This window comes from Papio anubis, chromosome 10 (genome assembly GCF_008728515.1).
Source record: "Papio anubis isolate 15944 chromosome 10, Panubis1.0, whole genome shotgun sequence".
NCBI classification, from domain to species: Eukaryota; Metazoa; Chordata; class Mammalia; order Primates; family Cercopithecidae; genus Papio; species Papio anubis.
The window spans coordinates 19,479,001-19,500,080 of NC_044985.1; the positions used below are offsets into that span (position 1 = coordinate 19,479,001).

General features: G+C 39.9%; 1 protein-coding gene across 1 annotated transcript in view; it reads right to left on the reverse strand.

The window, feature by feature from the left end:
* MAP3K19 (mitogen-activated protein kinase kinase kinase 19) overlaps nucleotides 1-21,080 on the reverse strand; it is a 65,794-nt gene that overhangs the window by 43,244 nt on the left and 1,470 nt on the right. Inside the window, exons 2-3 of the mRNA XM_021923533.2 lie at nucleotides 18,977-19,131; nucleotides 13,434-16,437 (exon numbers count right to left, since the gene is read on the reverse strand). Coding sequence (XP_021779225.2) covers nucleotides 13,434-13,565 — 132 coding nt within the window. The 5' untranslated portion in view covers nucleotides 13,566-16,437; nucleotides 18,977-19,131. The remainder of the gene's footprint in view (nucleotides 1-13,433; nucleotides 16,438-18,976; nucleotides 19,132-21,080) is intronic.

Sequence of the window (21,080 nt, forward strand, 5' to 3'; positions counted from 1 at the left end):
CATACCTTCGTAAGCAATTTACTAAGTAAATGTCATTTTAATGGAATTTAAGATTTCTTTCCTTCAACAAATATCAGAGGGTCATAATAGTACTTTTTTTTTTTTTGAGATGGATACTTGCTCTGTTACCCAGGCTGGAGTGCAGTGGTGTGACCTCAGCTCACTGTAACCTCCACCTCCCGGGTTCAAGTGATTCTCCTGCCTCAGCCTCTTGAGTAGCTGGGACTACAGGCACCTGCCACCACGCCCGGCTAATTTTTGTATTTTTAGTAGAGACGAGGTTTCGTCATGCTGGCCAGGCTGGTCTCAAACTCCTGACCTTGTGATCTGCCTGCCTCAGCCTCCTAAAGTGCTGGGATTACAGGTGTGAGCCACTGCGCTCAGCCAATAGTACTTCTTTAATAAGCCCCATTAGTCTTACAATGTAAGTCTCATGATGCCTAGTAGGTCGTTTTAAATTCTTCATTTTTACACATAGTGTTATTAAATATTTGCAACTAACACACCAATTTTGCATTATTTCTTTAGAGTAGATCCGTAGATATGGAATTATTGATCCAAAGACTATGAAACAGTTGGCTTTTTGTACACATATTGCCTTAAAAGTTTATCCCTATTTAAAATCCACCAGCAGTGTATGAATGTGCTACATCACCTCTTCTCCCTTATCATCATTGCTTTTCATTTAATGAATTAATTATTGTTTTCCCTTCTTTTCACAAGTGTTTATATGATGATGATGATTATTTTGAGGCAATGTCTCACTCTGTCACCCAGGCTGGAATTCAGTGGCACTATCATGGCTCACTGCAGCCTCGAACTCCTGGGCTCAGGTGATCCTCCCACCTCAGCCTCCTGAGTAGCTGGAACTACAAGTATGTACCACCATGCCCTGCCCCTTTTCATTTTCATTTTTATTTTTTGAGACAGAGTCTTGCTCTGTTGCCCAGGCTGGAGTGCTGTGGTGCAATCTCGGCTCACTGCAAACTCCACCTTCTGGGTTCAAGTGATTCTCTTGCCTTAGCCTCCCAAGTAGCTGGGGTTACAGGTGCCTGCCACCATGCCTGGCTAATTTTTTTTTTTTTTTTTTGTATTTTTAGTAGAGATGGGTTTCACTCTGTTGACCAGGCTGGTCTTGATCTCCTGATCTCAGGTGATCCACCTCCCTCTGCCTCCCAAAGTGCTGGGATTACAGTCACCTGCCACCACGTTTGGCCGACTTTTCATTTTATTATATTTAATGTAATATATGGAATTGATCTTCTTCTTATTGTTTGAATGTGAATACTTTGATTAATAGAAAAGTTGGAGATAGTTTTAGATGTTTATGGGTCATTTGAATTTTTCTTTTTTAGTATTATATATAGTTTTTGTGTAGATCCTTAGTCTAGAACACTCTAAGAGACCTCAAAACATATTTCTACCATTTCATCTAATTACAGTGATTCAACGAAATTTTTATGCTAAGCTTTGGGAAAACAGCAGCCTTCATTTGGAAGTGTTAGACATACAACTGGTTCTCACATCAAGTTTCCATGTTGATTACAGAGCTGTGGTCAATCTCAACTATTCAGTTCATTTGTCAGTTGGTCCTGTGGGAAAAGTTGGAAGCCGGCAGTGTGGTCATACCCACCTACAAAATGTGTAATGATGACTAGCATTTACATATATAGTGACAGACACTGTTCTATATGCCTTACACATATTAACCCATTTATGCCAGAGGTTGCACATTTTTTTGTGTGAAAAATCAGACATTGGCGATGACCTTGAGCAGTGGGATATAAATAACCCCCACAAACTCAGCATTCCAGTAATGGAACACTAGGCATAAATGGGTTAACTAATTTAATCCTCACAACTCTAAAGTTAGGATCTATTATCTTCATTTTATACCTGAGGCCCAGAAAAGTTAGGTAGCTTACACAAGGTCACACAGCTAGCCAGTGGCAAAGCCAGAATTCACACCCAGACTCTGAAGTCTGGGTCCAGAGCTTGTAACCACTCTGTGATCTTGTTAGCATGAAAAGTTTGAAACAATGAATTTCAACAAGAACCAGAAAAAAAAAAAATAATAATGAGCAAAATAAAGGGGAAGGATACTCAAACCTAATTGATAAGTTTTGCACAGAAAAAATAATAATAAAAGATGTGTGATATCTATAAGTACCTGACAAAAAATTATGCCCTGGAATAAACTGAAAAACCATCAGTATCACAATCAAAAAGGATGTAGGGAATAAGATCTACTTTGAAGGTGATCGTGGAAGTGAAGACTCAAACAGAAACAGCTCAGAATTTTCTAACTTATTTTATAATGCTAAACAGGAATGACTTTAAGATGTGCTTGGGTGCCACAAGGAGGAGAATTGAAATAGTGTCACCTACGAGGGAGTAAAAGAGACAAAACACCAGAATAGCGAATCCCAAGCATAGATGGATTTCATAAACCATTGGCAACACCACGGGAGCTGATAGATGGATGAGAAATAGAGCATCGCATTCTAGCCTTCAGACAACAGCGTACCAAACATACAGATGGTAAAGGCATGATAGAAATCAGCCGTAATTAGATTTTTTTATTTTTATATTTTAGAGACATGGGATCTCGCTCTGTCGCCGAGGCTGGAATGCAGTGGCACAATTTTAGTTCACTGCAGCCTCGAACTCCTGGGTTCAAGTGATTCTGCCACCACAGCCTCCAGGAAGTAATTGGAACTACAGGTACATGCCACCATAACCAGCTAATTCTTTAACTTTTTGTAGAGACAAAGTCTTATTATGTTGCCCAGGAGTGTCTCAAATGCCTGGACTCAAGGGATCATCCCACTTCAGCCTCACATGTGCTGAGATTACAGGCATGAGCCACCACGTCCAGCCTACAATAAAATTTTGAAAGAAGATTCTCCTCAGATGAAAAAAGATGACTGGGCGAGTCTATAACGAGCCTCTCTGGAGCTGTCCTACAGGCAAGGCCGCTGCTTATATTTGTAAACTATAAAAACCTATTTCAGACAACCAAAAAGAAAACCAAGCTTTCATTTAAAGAAAAGAGTGAAAGGGATTTAAACCCCAGTTAAACCACTAGGGAAGAAAAGGCAAATACAGTACTGAAAAAAAGTCCATTTCTCGCTCAAAAAGGAGTTTAAACTTTATTTCAGCTACAATAAGAAAAAACACCTAGTGAAAGTTTTTTTAAAAAGATTTAAAGTTGCCTTAAAAAATGTACTGATTGGGCACGGTGGCTCACACCTGTAATCCCAGCACTTTAGGAGACAGAAGTGGGAGAATCTCTTCAGACCAGGAGTTTGATGTTGTTTGTTTGTTTGTTTTTTAGAAACAGACTCTCGCTCTGTCATCCTGGCTGGAGTGCAGTGGTGTGATCATAGTTCACTGTAACTTTGAAGTCCTGGGCTTGAGTGATCCTCTTGCCTCAGCCTCCCAAGTAGTTGGGGCTACAGGTGCATGCCACCACACCTGGCTGAGGCCAGGAGTTTGAGACCAGCCTGGGCAACATAATGAGACCCTGTCTCTACGAAAAATTTTTTAAACATTTATTTCAATGTATTAATATGAAGTGATATAGTTAGTCCTTTTAAAAAGAAAGTTGCTTAAATAGACCATAAAAAATAAAAGTAAGTATGTTTTTGTTTATCAATATCTTTTGCATGACATCTTAAAGATTTGTCTCTAGGTATTTTATTTTTTATTGATTACTACATTTTATTGATTACTACATAATGTTAGTAACCAAATATAATGCAATCTTCAATATTGTGACAAAACCTAGCAAATTTCTCAGTCTCAGCACTGCTGACATTCAAGACGAGAAAATTCTTGGCTGTGGGGGCTGTCCTGTGCCTGGTAGGACGTTTAGGAGCATCCCTGGCTTGTACTCACTAGATGCCAGCTGCATTCTCCCCCAGTGATGATACCGAAATGTCTGCAAACATTGTCAAATGACCCCCTAGGGTGGGAAGGGTGGGGGCTGGGAATCACTCCCTTGCTGGGAACCAGGGTACTAAATTCTACTTCGGTAGGAAGCAGACTAAACTACTTATAAAAGTTAAAAATGCACAAAGTTAAAATATTCAAATAGGATTTAAAAAGGAACGTTTCTACGGTAGCTCATCCCACCCCATGTCCCAGAGAGGTCTTGATTTAACCATTTCTTTATTTTTAATTTTCACTTAATTTTTATCAAAATTAAACTGCACATTAAAAAAACTCAAATAATGGTAAAAGACTTATACCAAGAAAAACAATCACCCTTTTCCTCAGAGGCAACCACTTCCAAACTTGCAGCTGTTTCTTTTGGTATTTTCTTCCGTATTTCTGCATAGTTATCATGCTGTCTCTTGACTCATCAAAGTGAGGCATCCTCTATTGACTTATTATGGTAGTTAATAATTTAATGTTCTTATGCCCTGCCTCCATCCTCCCAATACATTTACCTTCTTTGTTGTTAAATCAATAGTCAATGGCTAATTATGATTATGAGGCTATTGTACTATGTAGTAGTACAATTGTACTGTAGTATGATTATGCTTTCTTTCTTGTATAACTATATTTTTTTCCTGAACAAACCCCCAAACCCTTGTTTGTTTGCTTGTTTGTTTGTTTAAATAGACCTTACTTTTAGGGCAGTTTTAAGTTCACAGAGAAACTAAAAGGAAGGTATAGGCCGGGTGCAGTGGCTCCCGCCTGTAACCCTAACACTTTGGGAGGCAGAGGTGGGTGGATCACCTAAGGTCAAGGGTTTGAGACCAGCCTGTCCAACATGGTGAAACCCTGTCTCTACTAAAAATACAAAGATTAGTCAGATGTGGTGGAGCATGCCTGTAATCCCAGCTACTCGGGTGGCTGAGGCAGGAGAATCACTTGAACCCAGGAGGTGAAGGTTGCAGTGAGCCAAGATCGTGCTCCAGCCTGGGTGACAGAGTGAGACTCCATCTCAAAAAAAAAAAAGAGGAAGGTATAGAGATTTCCCATATACCCCCTGCTCCCACACATGCACAGCCTCACCCAGAGTGGTACATTTGTTACAGTTGTCCATAGTTAACATTAAGGTTCACTCCTGGTGTTGTACATTCTATGGATTTGAACAAATGTATAATGACCTGTATCCACCATTAGAATCATACAGAGTAGTTTCAGTGCCATAAAAATCTTCTTTACTCTGCCTATTCATCCTTCCTTCCCCTCATTCCTTATTTTTTTTTAATTTCTAGTTGGTTTATTTTATTTACTCTCTTATGTCTTTTTATTAAATGCCTACATCTTCCCAACCTACAATGGTCTCTCTACTTGATGAAATTTATCAGACAATATATCTGTTCTGTTTCCCTCCTCTGTCCTGCTCCCTGCCCCCATCCCAATCCCCCAATCATCTGAGCTCTTTGTTTTCTAGACTTGCTACATAGCTGAAGTCCTGGTCCTGCCTTCTTCATTATACCAATGATTCCCTTCTCTCTCTTGATCCCCTGAGTCATAGATCCTATTTTTTCCTCTTTCTTTATTTACTTTCTCAATTTAATAGAGCACTTAGTAGCTTCCTTAAAAGGTGTATCAGAAGTAAGATGTTTGAGATTTCTGTGTCTGAAAAAATGTCTTTATTCAACTCTAATGCTTAACTGAGAGTTTGTTTGGGCATAGAATCCTAGTTTGGAAACCATCTTCAGCTGGGCCAGTGGTTCACACCTGTAATCCCAGCACTTTGGGAAGCCGAGGTGGGCAGATCACTTCAGGGCAGGAGTTCGAGATCAACCTGGACAACATGGTGAAACCCCATCTCTACAAAAAAACGCAAAAATTATCTGAGCACAGTGGAGCACACCTGTAGTCCCAGCTACTTAGGAGTCTGAGGTGGGAGGATTGCTGGAGCCTGGGAGGCAGAGGTTGCAGTAAGCTGTGATCGTGCCACTGGCCACTGCATCCCAGCCTAGGTGACAGGGTGAGACCCTGTCCCCAAAAAAGAATAAAAGAAAAGAAAAGAAAAAAAAGCTATGTTGTCCAGGCTGGTCTCAAATTCCTGGGCTCAAGTGATCCTCCCATCTCAGCCTCCTGAGTAGCTGGGCCCACAGGTACAGGTGTCCACAGCTATGCCTGGCTGAAAACCATATTCTTTTTTGTGTGTGTCAGATATTTGAAGACATTCCCTACTCCACCCCTTTTCCATTACTTTTGATTTTAGTATAGCATACATTCAGAAAAGTTCACTTACCATATGTGTATAGATTGATGTTAATAAACCAAACACATTTATGTATCCAGGACCCAGATCAAATAAAAGAACACTACCAATATCCCCAAAGAACACTCTCATGCAAGTGCTATTTTGAATTCTAACACCATAGATTTGTTATTCCTCCTTTTGTTTTTATATAAATAGACCCATATAGGATTTAATTTATGTCTGGCTTCTTTTGCTCAACAATGTATTTGTGAGATTCATCTGTATTGTTGCATGTAATTTTAGATCATTCATTCTCATTCTCATTTATGTGTAGTTTTACACTATGTGAATATACCAAAATTTATGTATCCTTTTTATTCTTGATAGGCACTTAAGTAGTTTCCATTTGGGGGCTATTATAATAATGCTGCTATGATCATTATAATATGTAGCTTATGGTAAACATATGATGCATTTCTGTTAGGTATGTACTTAGGAGCAGAATTGCTGGATTATGGAGTATGCATATATTTCTCTTTAACAGACACTAAAAGACAGCTTTCTAAATTATTCTAACATTTCATTCTCCCATCAGGAGTGCATGAGAGTTCTGGTTGCTCTATATCCTTGTCAACTCTTGATATTTCCCAACTTTTAAAATTGTAATCATTCTGTGGATGTGCAGTGTTATCACATTGTAGTTTATAAATGTACATTACATTTATCCAATGACTGAAGGCTCAGCATCTTTTAATATATTTCATTGCCCATTTAGACATCTGTTTTTGCTAAGTGTCTGATCAAGTTTTTGCCCACTTTCTATTAGCTATCTGTTCCTAATTTGTGGGAGTTTTAAAATTTTTTCTGAATGCAGGTCCTTTGTCAGATACATACATTGTAAGTATCTTTTCTCACTTTATGAGTTGCTTATTATTATCTTCATGATGTCTTTAGATAAAAAGAAATGCTTCATTTAATATAGTCCATTTAATTAACTTTTCTTTTATGGCAAGCATTTTGTGTGTGTTTTGTTGTAAAAATTGTTGCCAGCTCCAAGGTCACAAAGATTTTATCTTACATTTTCTTTCAAAAGTGTTAGTGTGGTCAGGCACAATGGCTCACATCTATAATGCCAGCACTTTGGGAGGATGAGGCAGGGACATTGTTTGAAGCCAGTAGTTCAAGAACAGCCTGGGCAACAAAGCAAGACCCCATCTCTACCAATAACAAATTTTTAAAAATTAGCCAGGAATGGTGGCATGTGTCTGTAGTCCCAGCTACTCAGGAGGCTGAAGCAGGAGTTTTGCTTGGGCCCAGGAATGCTAGACTGCAGTGAGCTGTTATGTTTCACATTTTAAATTCCAATGAATGTGGAATTGATTTTGTGTATGGTGTGAGGTAGGGGTCAACATACGTATTGTTTTCTGTATGGCTATCTATGCAACCCAGAACCATGTATTGAAAATTCTTTCCCCTATTTCACTGCAGTGTGAACTTTGTCATATATCAGGTAATGAATTTATCTATATTTCTATCAATATCACACTGCCTTAATTGATTTAGCTTTATAATAGGACTTGATATCTGGTAGCCTAAATCTTCCAACTTTGTTCTTCTTCAATATTGCCCTCACTGTTCTTGGCCTTTCGCCTTTCTATATCAATTTAGAATCAGCTTGTTAATTTACACACACACACACACACACACACACACACACCTGATAGGTTTTGAATGGGACTGTGTTGAATCTGCAAACTAATTTGGCAGAATTGACATCTTTATAAAATTAAATTTTCCAATCCACTAACATGTTACATCATTCTATTTATTTAAGTCTTCTTAAAATTTTCAGCAATACTTTATTACTTCCAGTGTAGAGGTCTTTTATTGCTCCATATATTTGTAGCTGCATATATTTGTAGCTTACAATGGTATTTTTAAGACATCTGGTGCCATTCTAGTTTCCTATCCTTTATATTATCTCTCTTTCTCTGAAAACTCTCAAGATCCTCTTGTAGCCTCAGTGCTTTAAAAGTTCACAATACTTTAGGGTAATTTACTTAGTCACTGTCCTGCAGTGATGGGTGCTTTAAACTTGAAAACTCATATCATTTGGTTCTGATAACATTTTTTTCTTTTTTTTCTTTATTTTTATCTCCTCCCTTTAAAACTATTTCTTCCCCTTCATTTCTCTGTGCTCCTGATTTCATCTGCATTCCTTGTTGTTTTGATGCTACTTTTCATATCAGAGGCTTTCCTCAAATACCTGGTGACCCTTGGCTGTCTTGACTCTTCATATTAAGAAAGAGACACTATAAATACGACTGGAAGTTCTCTGTGTATGTTGCTATTTACCTGTTGGTGGGCTTCGCTGGGTTGATCTGATAGTGAAATGCTTTTGTTTCAGGGAACTTAAAAGTGTCAGTATTAGTAGGTCTATTTTCTGGGGTTATTAAATCTCCAGAAGAGAATCTTCCAGTCTTTTGGCTTAGTAGTATAAATGGGCTGCTGGCCATATGGGAGCTAGGTGGGGAAGGAATATGGAAGCAATATCTCTGTCAATGTTCAGACTTAAGCCTCCAGGTTGAGACCGGATTCCCATCTTTCACCTTGTATGTTGTTACTAAGTCCAGAATTCCTCCAGCTCAAATAATCTTCCACCAAATCTTCCTGCCTTCTGTGAGGGTGGGGAAGGAGTAAGTGGTGTAGTTACATAGAGTGGAAGTAGAATGTTGGGGATCTCTCTGCTCCTTATATACATTTTCAACCAAACCCTCTTTTTTTCCAACCTCATGCTAACTCCCAACTTCTGCAGTACCTGGTGCCTCTAATTCCTGGGCTTTTCCACGGTTCTTTGCAGTACATCATCTTGATTCTCATTAATATCCTTTCCCTGGACAATTAAGTTTTACCATTCTCCATGCCGCAAAATCATTTCTCACTTCTCTATCCACATTCTGACATCTTATATTGTGATTTGGGTTTAGCAATGTATCCTACCATGTTTCACTAAATCAAAGATGTCCCTGATTAAAAGCTACACTGTTGTTTTATGTACCAGTAAAAATGGCAAAACAGTACCAATTTGACAGTGACAGTTGTAAGATGTCTGACTTCAAAGAGGTTAAAACACAAAAATACACATCTTAGAATTGATAGTAGTTTAGGCTGGGCATGGTGGCTCATGCCTGTAATCCCAGAACTTTGGGAGGCCGAGGTGGGCAGATCACCTGAGATCGGGAGTTCAAGAACAGCCCGACCAACATAGAGAAACCCCGTCTCTACTAAAAATACAAAATTAGCCGGGCATTGTGGCCCATGCCTATAATCCCAGCTACTAGGGAGGCTGAATTAGGAGAATCGCTTGAACCCGGGAGGCAGAGGTTGCAGTGAGCTGAGATCAAATCATTCCATTCCAGCAGGCTGGGCGACAAGAGTGAAAAAAAGAAAAGAAAAAAAAAAGAATTGATAGTAGTTTAATTGAAGAAAAAAGAAGCTCAACATATATATATTTTTTAAGGGATTAGGCCTCTCACTGTTGGCCAGGCTGGAGAGTAGTGGCATGGTCTTGGCTCACTGAGGCCTCAATTTCCTGGGCTCAGGCGATTATTCTGCCTCAGCCTCCTGAGTAGCTAGGACTACAGGTATGCACCACCATGCCCAGCTAATTTTTAAAATTTCTTGTAGAGACAGGGTCTTGCTATGTTGTCTAAGCTGGTTTCAAACTCTTGGCCCCAAGTGATCCTTCTGTCTTGGCCTCCCAGAGTGCTGGGAGTACAGGCATGAGCCACTGCACCTGGCCCGGATCTTTTTTCTTTTTCTTTCTTTCTTTTTTTTACAAAGATGTGAAAGTAAATCAGTGGAGGAAGTATGGTCTTTTCAACAAATGATAGAGGAACAACAGGCAAAAATATGTACCTCAACCTAAACCTTGTACTTTGTAAAAATTAACTCAAATTCCGCTGGGTTGGTGGCTCACGCCTGTAATCCCAACACTTTGAGAAACCAAGGCAGGGGGATCCCCTGAGTTCAGGAATGCGAGACTAGCCTGGCCAACATGGTGAAACCCTGTCTTTACTAAAAATACGAAAATTAGCCAGGTGTGGTGGCGGGCACCTGTAATCCCAGCTAGTCAGGAGGCAGAGATGGGAAAATTGCTTGGGAGGCAGAGGTTGCAGTGAGCAGAGATCGTGCCACTGCACTCCAGCCTGGGTGACAGAAGTGAGACTCTATCTCAAAAAAAAAAAAAGAAAAAAAAACTCAAATTGCATTATGGATCTAAACATAAAATGTGAAACTATAACTCTTTTAGAAGAGAGCATAGGATAAAATTGTGACCTAGGCTTGGGTGAACAATTCTTAGTCACAAAAATCATGATCCATAAAGAAAAAAATGGATGAGTCGTTTTTTATCAAAATTTAAAACTTCTTTTTAATAAAACATCAAAAAGGATGAAAAAACAAATCAAATAATTTTCTTGACTAGGAGAAAATATTTTATGAAGCATATACATAGAATATATAAAGACTTCTCCAAACCTATCAGTTAGAAAGCAAATAATCCAATTAGAAAATGGGCAATGGGGCCAGGCATGGTGGCTCATGCCTGTAATCCCACTACTTTGGGAGGCCGAGGCAAGAGGATTGCTTGAGGCCAGGAGTTCGAGACTAGCCTGGGCAACATAGTGAGATCCAATCTCTTCAAAAAGTTTAAAAAATTAGCGGGTGTGGTGGCGTGTGCCTGTAGTCCCAGCTAGTCAGGAGGCTGAGGTAGGAGGATTGCTTGAGCCTGGGAGATTGAGGCTCCAGTGAGCCATGTTTATGCCAGGGCACTTCAGCCTGGGCAGCAGAATGAGACCTCAATCTCAAAATAAATAAACGACTTTTTGGACTTTTTTTTTTTTTTAACCAATAAAATATAGAGTAGTAGTATATTTATTTGGGATATGTTAATTTTTATAAATAGTCAAAAGGTACAAATGAGTACACAGTGCAAATTGCATCTCCAGTTCTCTCTCTGTAGGCAACCACTGTTGCCAGTTTGTTGTACATCTTGGGTCTCATTCCACAGTTTTCTATGGGCTGCAATGTTTGTTACTAATACTGTTACTATACTACAGGGGATTTTTTGTAAAGTCATTCATCACAGGCAGGATGATAACCAGGGCCACGAGGAGGCACCTCCTTTTTGGTACCCTATGATGGGTTTGATATGATCAGGTTAATGATCTCCTTTTGTTTTCCTTTTTTTTTTTCTGAGATGGAGTTTTGCTCTTGTTGTGCAGGCTGGAGTGCAATGGCACAATCTTGGCTCACTGCAACCTCTGCCTCCCTGGTTCAAGTGATTCTCCTGCCTTAGCCTCCCTAGTAGCTGGGATTACAGGTGTCCACCACCACGCCTGGATAATTTTTTGTACTTTTAGTAGAGATGGGCTTTCACCATGTTGGTCAGGTTGGTCTTGAACTCCTGACCTCAGGTGATCCACCCACCTTGGCCTCTCAAAGTACTGGGATTACAGGCATGAGCCGCCGTGCCTGACTGTCTTTTTAAAAAAATTGAGACAGGGTCTTGCTCTCACCCAGGCTAGAGTGCAGCGGTGCAATCATAGCTCACTGTGGTCTAAAACTCCTGGGCTCAAATGATTCTTCCACCTCAGCCTCCCAAGTAGCTGGGACTACAGGTGTGTGCCATCATGACCAGCTAATTTTTTAATTTTTAGTAGAGATGAGATCTCTTTTTGTTGCTCAGGCCAGTGCAGAACTGCTGGCCTCAAGAAATCCTCAACCTCACAAAGTGCTGGAATTACAGGTATGATATGATTTGGTTCTGTGTCCCCCAGCAAATCTCATCTTGAATTGTAATCCCCACATGTCAAGGGAGGGACTTTGTAGAAGGTGATTGGATCATGGGGGCGGTTTCCCCCATACTATTCTCATGATAGTGAGGGAGTTCTCACAAGATCTGATGGTTTTGAAAGTGGCAGTTTCCCCTGCACTCTTTCTATCTCTCCTACCACCTTGTGAAGATGTGCCTGCTTCCCCTTTGCCTCCCACCATGATTGTAAGTTTCCTGGGGCCTCCCCAGCCATGTGGAACTCTGAGTCAATTAAACCTCTTTTGTTTATAAATTACACAGTCTCAGGTAGTATCTTTATAGCAGTGTGAAATGGACTAATACAAGGTGTGAACCACCACGGCCAGCCGAGACTTCCTTTTCAATATTAATGTATATAAAAGGAAGGTACATTTGATCATTTAGTATGGATTCAGCTGAAACAATCTTCTGTGGTATTGGAGACACACACAAACACACAGACACATGCGCACGCGCGTGTGTGTGCATGCACACCCAGAGTAAAGAACCGAATATTTGTGTCCCACCAAAATTTATATGTTGAAATCTTAACTACCAACGCGATGGCAGTAGGAGGTAGGGCCTTTGGGAGATAGGTTATGAAAGTAGAGTCCTCAGCTGGGCACGGTGGCTCCTGTAATCCCAGCACTTTGGGAGGCTGAGGCGGGTGGATCACGAGGTCAGGAGATCGAGACCATCCTGGCTAACATGGTGAAACCCCGTCTCTACTAAAAACACAAAAAATTAGCCGGGCATGGTGGCGGGTGCCTGTAGTCCCAGCTACTTGGGAGGCTGAGGCAGGAGAATGGCATGAACCCAGGAGGTGGAGCTTGCAGTGAGCTGAGATCGTGCCACTGCACTCCAGCCTGGGCGACAGAGCGAAACTCCATCTCAAAAAAAAAGAAAAAAGAAAAAAGAAAGTAGAGTCCTCATGATGGGATTAGTGCCTCTTATAAAAGGGACCCCAGAGCACTAGCTAGCTGTCTCTCCATCAGGTGAGCATATGAGAGGTTGGCAATCTGCAGTCCAGAAGACAGCCCTCACCAGACTCAAACCTGCTGGCACCCTGATCTCAGACTTCCAGACTCCCAAACTGTAAGAAATAAATTTCTGTTTATAAGCTACCCAATCTATGGTACTTTGTTATAGTGGCCAGAACTGACTAAGACACACACACACACACACACACGTACACACACATCCTATGCATGAGTCTCAGAGTTTACTAGCTAATTACTGCTCAGAGATTAAATTTTCAGAAGAGCGTCTTACCAAATGTGTTTTTTTATGATTACACTTAAAAATAAAATTGTAATATATGATTGTTATGAAGTATTCAAGTAGCACAAATAAAGTAGTAGATGGAGTAGGCTGTCTGTTGTTTCTTTAAAGGGAGGCTCTTACCTCAGTGCTGCTGATGCTTTGCAAGATGATGTTTTGATTTTTGGTAACTATCATCATATCAGTTGGAGAAGAGCTTGTATCATGACAAATGTCAAGCAATGACTCAGCATGTCTTTCTATCAAAAGAAACATAATAGTACGTTTTGATAAGATTCATCTCCAGCAATTTCAAAGGAAGATCTAGCTCTATGTTCTAAAATCAGCTCCATTGTGTCAAACATTTTCCTGAAATAGTGGTCTGGGATCCTGATGAAGCTTCTGGCACTAATTTTCACAAGAAGGGATGTGAAGACAAGAGTCCACAGAGTCGATCGCTTACTATTTTTTTTAAAGGCTTTGATGGTAACTGCTATTGCATAAGGACAAAAAAATCAAACAGGTACTTTGAGATTTTGAGCAAGTGAAATTTTTTAGAGAGTTAGGATGAATCAGTCATCCTTTCTGATCTGAGTACCCACTAAATTTTAAGCTGTATGAGAAATTAAAACTTTACAAGAGTCAGATTTCAGTTAAACTTAAATCCAGTTACCTCATACTTAATGTCTACATCGTCATTGCAAAACCCTCTGTAGGGTGCTGGGACATGAGTAAGAACTTTTTAACCATTAAAGCTGTCAGCAGTTCAAGGTTAGGGGACCCTCTTCTCCAGAGCTGTGCAGAGGAAGGACATCTGTCTTCCATGTTTCCTGAGGATGTCCCATCATTACGGACTTCTATCGATGGAAGATTAGGAGACGCTTCTTGGACTCTTCCAACTAAACCCTGAAAAACTTCCATGTATTTTTCAGGGTACTGAAGACTTAGTGCCGGCTCAATCGATATTGGATTTTCTTTCTCTGAATCTGTGCACTGCCCTGAAGCCCCTGAAGTTATTTCTTGGGGATTGAGGATAATTTCTGCACAATTTGGCTAACAACTGAAATCAGAGCAATACAGGGCCTTACAGACCATCCTATAATTTAAAAAATTTAGATCGCTCAAACTTTCTTCTTTAGTTTGTAGAAGGGAGTGAATCATGAAGTTAAATTAATAGTAATCACGAGTTACCACTTCAAATGTTTGGGAGTAATGGTTTGTGGTAGGCAAAGTTGCTAAGAGAAACCCTAATGATGAGCTGGAAATCACATTTGCTCTACAGTTGCCCAGGACAAAGACACTCAGCTCCTCTGAGCACACTTCTTATCTAGTGATTAAAGCCACATTAAATGGACAGAGTTCCTAACACCAAACAGCAGACTCCCAGTTTGTACCCTAGGGACATCCCCTCCTGCTATCCTGGCTTCTTCAAATAAGTATTGGCTTCTTTCAACAAAAACTCCCTCTTTCAGTGGCTCCTCTGCTTATCTTGTAGTGGAGACAAAATTGAACAAGTGACCTATACCCAGACCTTCCATTTCTTCACCATATTTTCCTGCTTTACTCTCTGCAATCTATCTTCTGCCTACATCCTGCCATTGAAACGTCTCACATCCTTACCACATCTGCTTTGTAATCTCTTTTCCAATTTAACATTGTTTCCTGCTCCTTTCTTCCTGCAGCCCTCTTCTGATTCTCCCCCTCCGCCTCCTCTCACTTCCTGAGTCCTGATGTCCGTACCACTCCTCTCTATCTGTATGTGCACCTCCTCAGCTCAGCCCTCTGCAATTTTCTCACTCTCATCAATCCCTCAACAACATCACCCACCATCATGTCCTCACAATCTCCTCTCTGTAGAGAACTCCCAAACTAGCCTTTCAACCGGTCCTTTCCCACAAGCCCAGTCCTACAGAAACTTGCTACTTGAAAAGTCCCAGTGCGCTCCCATTTTGTTGGTTGTATTTCCATCATCCGTACTTTACAGGCCTTAAAATTTAGTCATCTTTGACTCAACTTTTGTCTCTGCGTCTCCGCTGTCAACGTCACAGCTCGCAGTTCTGTGAATTGTTCTTCCACAATGTCTCCTAGATCCACCACTCCCAGCATCTCTCAATCTCACGCCCCACCCAAGGACTCACTCCCTAGTTCTTACCACCACACACATGGGCACTTCTCTAATTTCTTGATAGAGATCCCTGCCTTTTCCCTCAGATGTATCCAACACGATAGGAACAGGTTAATATTCCTAGAGCATGGCCTTGGTCATTCTCTGGCTTAAACTTCTTTAGTGTCTGTTTTATTTTTTAAAAAAGTGATGTCCTTCAGCCTGACATCTAAGGCTCACCCCTCCATGGACCCAGTTTCTTTATGTATCTGACCTTTTGTTTCTCTTTTCCCTGACATGAACTTTCAGTTCTAGTTTCTTGTTTGCCCCTGGGATAAGCCATGCTCACTCCCAGCAAGGGGCCTCTGCTCCACAAAATCAAATTGCATCCTTTTTTCAAGGGTCAGATCAAGTCTCACCTCTTTCAAGAAACATTCTTAGGTATAGCTTTGTCCTCTGCCCCCGCAGCTTCAAACAGAAAGCGAATCAAACAATAAAGTCAGGCAGCTTTCACAAAGTCACACGCTGCTCAGTGGCACACTTTTCATTATACTTCTTGCTGTGGCTGTTTCTATGTCTTTGATTGGACTCTTTTCCCACCTATATCAAACCTTCCCACAGTTACCCAGCCTTCAAGAACCACTATAAGTCCTTCTTCCCCTTTCAAGTTTACAGCAAGCTCTTTCTCTCTGACTTACGTGATGTGTCCCTGACCATGCTGTATATTTTCAAAAGTTTAAACCTTGCATTAGACTTCTTTGCATCCCCCAGAGCACCTAGTCATGGGCCTTGTACAGAGTCACTGCTCCATAAATAGCCGTGGACTTGATTTCTTTAAATGGATCCATCAAACAGATGTAGAAAAAGAAAGAGTTCTAACAGGAATTTTTGGGTTGGGAAATTATGCACGTGGAGTGAAAGTATTTACCTGGTTTTGGCATAGAACTCATTAAAATGTCCAAAAGCTTCTGTTTCTTTGAACTCTCTATTTGTGACACATAATGTATCGCTGATTTTCCACTAAAATCACAAAGTTTAGGATCTCTAGGAAGAACAGAATCAACATTAAAGTTTATTTAGTTGAATCTGTTGAAAAAAGAAAACTAATATGAGAGGGCAAACATTTACATCAAATAAATAAAAAGTAATCTTATGTAGTTTGGGGATAATAATAATTATTTCAAAATGTATGAATAGAGGATGACAACTTTTCCAAGATTTTAAATGAAAGGAATTTGCTGTATATCTTTATTCCCATCACTATTCTAAAAACATTCTAAGATTTGCAGAGAATTCCCAGCTTTGGACAAAATTTTTATAATTCTTTGAGGGTGCATAAAATCAAGTAAAGATAAAAACATCTTTTGTTGGTTTTTTTTTCACACTTTTAAATTTTTTTCAATGAGTCATAAGGATAAAAACATTTTGATAAACGATTGTCTTATCATTCCAAATAGCTCACTTGATTTTTTTTCTTTTCAATAATTAAGCTAACTGCTGACTTTCTTGATATTTCTTTTTTCTAATGCTAACAGATACCTCTTTTATGATTCAAAATGGTGGAATGGCATAGAATCTTCTCTTTAAAATTAAGCTGATACTTTTATTTCATGGTCTCTTGGTTGAGTGGAGCAATCTTGTCATAAAAACCACAGCGTGCCTCTCTACATGACCTTTTCATTCCTCTTTACTTGGCCTTGTGGTTGGTAAGCCCAACTGGCTGATCTTAGGACCATTTACAACAGCACAAGTCTCTTCTTCTCCTCTCTATGTTGTACTGAACACTTGCATTAGATATCGGCTCAGAGAAATCCAAAGTCAAATGATGAGAATTCTATTAATAGATTATAGTGAGGGGAACAATGATGAAACTTGCTTTACTTGTCCTATTCTAGGACAAGGAGCAAGTTGATCATGGTCTCTATTCTAAAATCTTTGAATTTGAATCTCTTCGTTGCTGTGGGACAGGGTAATGTGTCATGAGCCACAGTAATATTCTCTTATGGACTTTTCTTCATCAAAGATTGTAATTCAAAAGAAATAGCATAGGACTGAAAATTGGGGTTGCCACTACCTTGATATGTGACTTTAAGCAAGCCACTTAACATATTTGCAGAGAATTCCCAACTTTGGACAAAAATTTTTATAATTATTTAAGGATGCATAAAAACAAGTAAAGGTAAACTCATTGGGACCTCTCCTCATCTGCCTAGATTAGGGTGTCTCCAAGTGGCATACCTTGATTTCCGGTATTCTGGACCCCAATTCAGACCTACTGAACATCTCTGAGATGATGTCCAGGAATCTCCACTTTCATCAATCGGCCAAACTATTTCTCAGCACTAGTCTGAAGTAGCTTCAAAATTCCCTTTTCATTCCATTATACTAACTGATCCTTTTACAATATCTTGTGTTCTTGACTATAATTTTGTTCTTGAAGCTCCCTCCTCCTTTTTTTTTTTCCAAAACAAAATTCATATGAAATGCTGAGAAAGAGCTCAGGCCATCTGTTCTTATTTGATGACAAGATAACTAAGTAACAGCTTTAGGAAACTGCAATTGTAACGTGAGAGATTGCTTATTAACCTTCTTATTTTAAAAAAAAGTTCATTGTTTATCTCCCCCGCCCAAAAGAGCATTTGACATATAGTAATGTTAAGATAACTTGAAAACACTATTAGAAATTGCTTTTCAGACATTGACAGTGTTTTCTGAAATAATTAGTAACATCTTGGGGGTTGAGAGCTGGATACTCAAGAATTATTTGACATTCCCAGTAACTACTAAAACACTACTCATTTCAAGAAATGAAACAAAGAGCTGGATATCATAAGAATAATAGCTAGCAAATTTTAAAAACTGCACATCACTTTGCCACTGTGAAGTCACTTCTATGATGGAGTGCGTGCATTTGGTATATATAGTAGAAAACAGCCTGGAATCCCTGCACTTTGGGAGGCCAAGATGGGAGAGTAGCTTGAGGGCAGAAGTTCGAGACCAGCGTGGGCAATATAGTGAGATTTCATCTCCACAAAAATTAAAAATTAGCCGGGCATAGTGGTATGTGCCTGTAGTTCTAGCTACTCAAAAGGCTGAGGCAGGAGGATCCATTGAGCCCAGGAGTTTGAGGTCACAGTGAGCTATGATTGCGCCACTGCACTCCAGCATGGGCAACAGAGCCTGTAAAAAAAAAAAAAAAAAAGAGGAAAGAAAGAGAGAGAGGAAGGAAGGAAGGAAAGAAGGAAGGAAGGAAGGAAAGAGAAAGAAAGAAAGAAAGAAAGAAAGAAAGAAAGAAAGAAAGAAAGAAAGAAAGAAAGAAAGAAAGAGAGAGAGAGAGAAAGAAAGGAAGGAAGGAAGGAAGGAAGGAAGGAAGGAAGGAAGGAAGGAAGGAAGGAAGGAAGGAAGGAAGGAAGGAAGGGAGAGAAAAGAGAAAAGAAAAGAAGGAAGGAAGGAAGGAAAGGAGAGAGAAGAGAGGGAGGGAAAGGGGAAAAAAGAAGCTATGTGTCTCGGTTTACATGTGATTTCTGTAAATAACAATGGAATAGACACCCTTCGGCTGGGCTGACTAACTGCTCGTACTCACGCATGATGCCTTAGGAGCTGGGACAGAACTTCCACAGGTCTGTACGCTGTTAACATGTCAAGACTCTCAAATAGGTCCACATCTCTCACAGTCAGCATCAGAGGGGTCAAGCCATGTTGGTTTGGGAAATTTATATCCAGGAACTCTTCGGATGCCTTTAAAAACATGCAGCTTTATTTCTGTTGTGTTTTTACTGCATAGCTCTTTATGCTAATCTTTGCATTTTCATTGCTTGGCCAACTTTTAATTATAACTTCAATATGTTCTTTCTGAGTGTCTGTCCTGAAAGGGAACTGATGAGGTGAAAGAACACAAGCCAGAAAGATAGATCTGGGTTTCAATCTCAGCTCCTTAAGGTGGTTATTTAACTTCCCTGACAAGTTGTATCAGGGACACCCAGTTAAAAGGTGATCAAATTACCCTGATAAGTTGAGGGTATCCAGTTAAATCATGTGTAATTTTCTTTTGGGATGTATTTATGCAAAATATTATTTGTTGTTTATCTGAAATTTAAATTTAACTGGGTGTCCTGTATTTTTATTTGCAAAATCTGGCAACCCTACTTGCTAAACTTCAGGGCCCTCAGCTGTAAGGTGGAATAGTAGTGTCTTCCTTGTAGGGTTATGTTGCTGATTGGGGCTAGAATGTAAAAAGCACTTAGCAGAGTGTCTGACACACAGTAAGTGCTCAGTAAACATTCACTGAATGAATAAATAATTCATAACAATATAGCAGCTCAGCCGGGCGTGGTGGCTCACGCCTGTAATCCCAGCACTTTAGGAGGCTGAGGCATGTGGATTGCTTGAGCCCAGGAGTTTGAGACCAGCCTGGGCAACATGGCAAAACCCCATCTCTACTAAAAATACAAAAAATTAACCAGGCCTGGTAGCATGCACCTGTAGTCCTGGTGACTCAGGAGGCTGAGGTGGGAGGATCACCTGAGCCCGGGAAGGTCGAGGCTGCAGTGAGCTGTGATCACGTCACTGCACTCCAGTCTTGGCAACATAGTGAGACTCTGTCTCAAAAAATAAAAAATTAAAAAAATTTAAAAAAACAGCTAACTTACCTGTATTTATATAGTCAAATGGGGGGAGGTATATGGATGTAATTTGATGCCTTAATGAAAGTAAAACTTAATTGGGATAATTCAAAACTGAAAAGCTACCGCAGGCCAACACACCTAAATTGTTCATTTTATAGACCAAAGAAATGCACTGATTTCATCTCTATTTCACTTTATGCCGTGTCAATATACTCAGTGTCTCTACCTCAGCTTCTCTAGGGACAAACTAGAGAGAATGGTATTACTTCAGCAAGGTACTGTGGGAATTAATTAGTTAACTTTTTTTTTAGTCTCTAAGAAGAAACCACCTCCGATATCAATGTTTATTATTAGTTAGAACCAACATGAAAATTTTGAACTGAGAATAGTCTCGTAATAGCATATCAATTCAGCATCTGTTGATCAAAGTATAGATCCAGTTACAGGTACCATTTTCTTAAAACTTGGTTCCTAATGTTTAGGGGTTAAAAATGTGGTTATAAAAACAGACATTGGGCCAGGTGCGGTGGCTCACGTTTGTAATCCCAGTACTTTGGGAAGCCGAGGTGGGCGGATCACGAGGTCAGGAGATCGAGACCCCGTCTCTACTAAAAATACAAAAATAAAATTAGCCGGGCGTGGTGGCAGGTGCCTGTTGTCCCAGCTACTCCAGAGGCTGAGGCGGGAGAATGGCATGAACCCGGGAGGCCGAGATGGCACCACTGCACTCCAGCCCGGGTGACAGAGTGAGACTCTGTCAAAAAAAAAAAAAAAAAGACATTACATTACAATGACAACTACTGAAAACACCATTAAGTAAAATACATTGTCTTTCAAAAAAATTTTCTAAGCCTCAGTTCGTGATGTTTGGCAATTTTAGACTATCATTTAGTCCAACCAAAGAATTTGAAGTATTGTTTGGTTTTGTTGTATCTCTCCTTGAACTGTACCTGACTGGAATATCTTTCACTTTTTTCTTTATCTGTTTGTGTCTTTATCATAAGGGCTTAGAAGAAACTGTTTCTTAGCAGCAATTGATTTTCTTTCAGTTGGAAGATCACA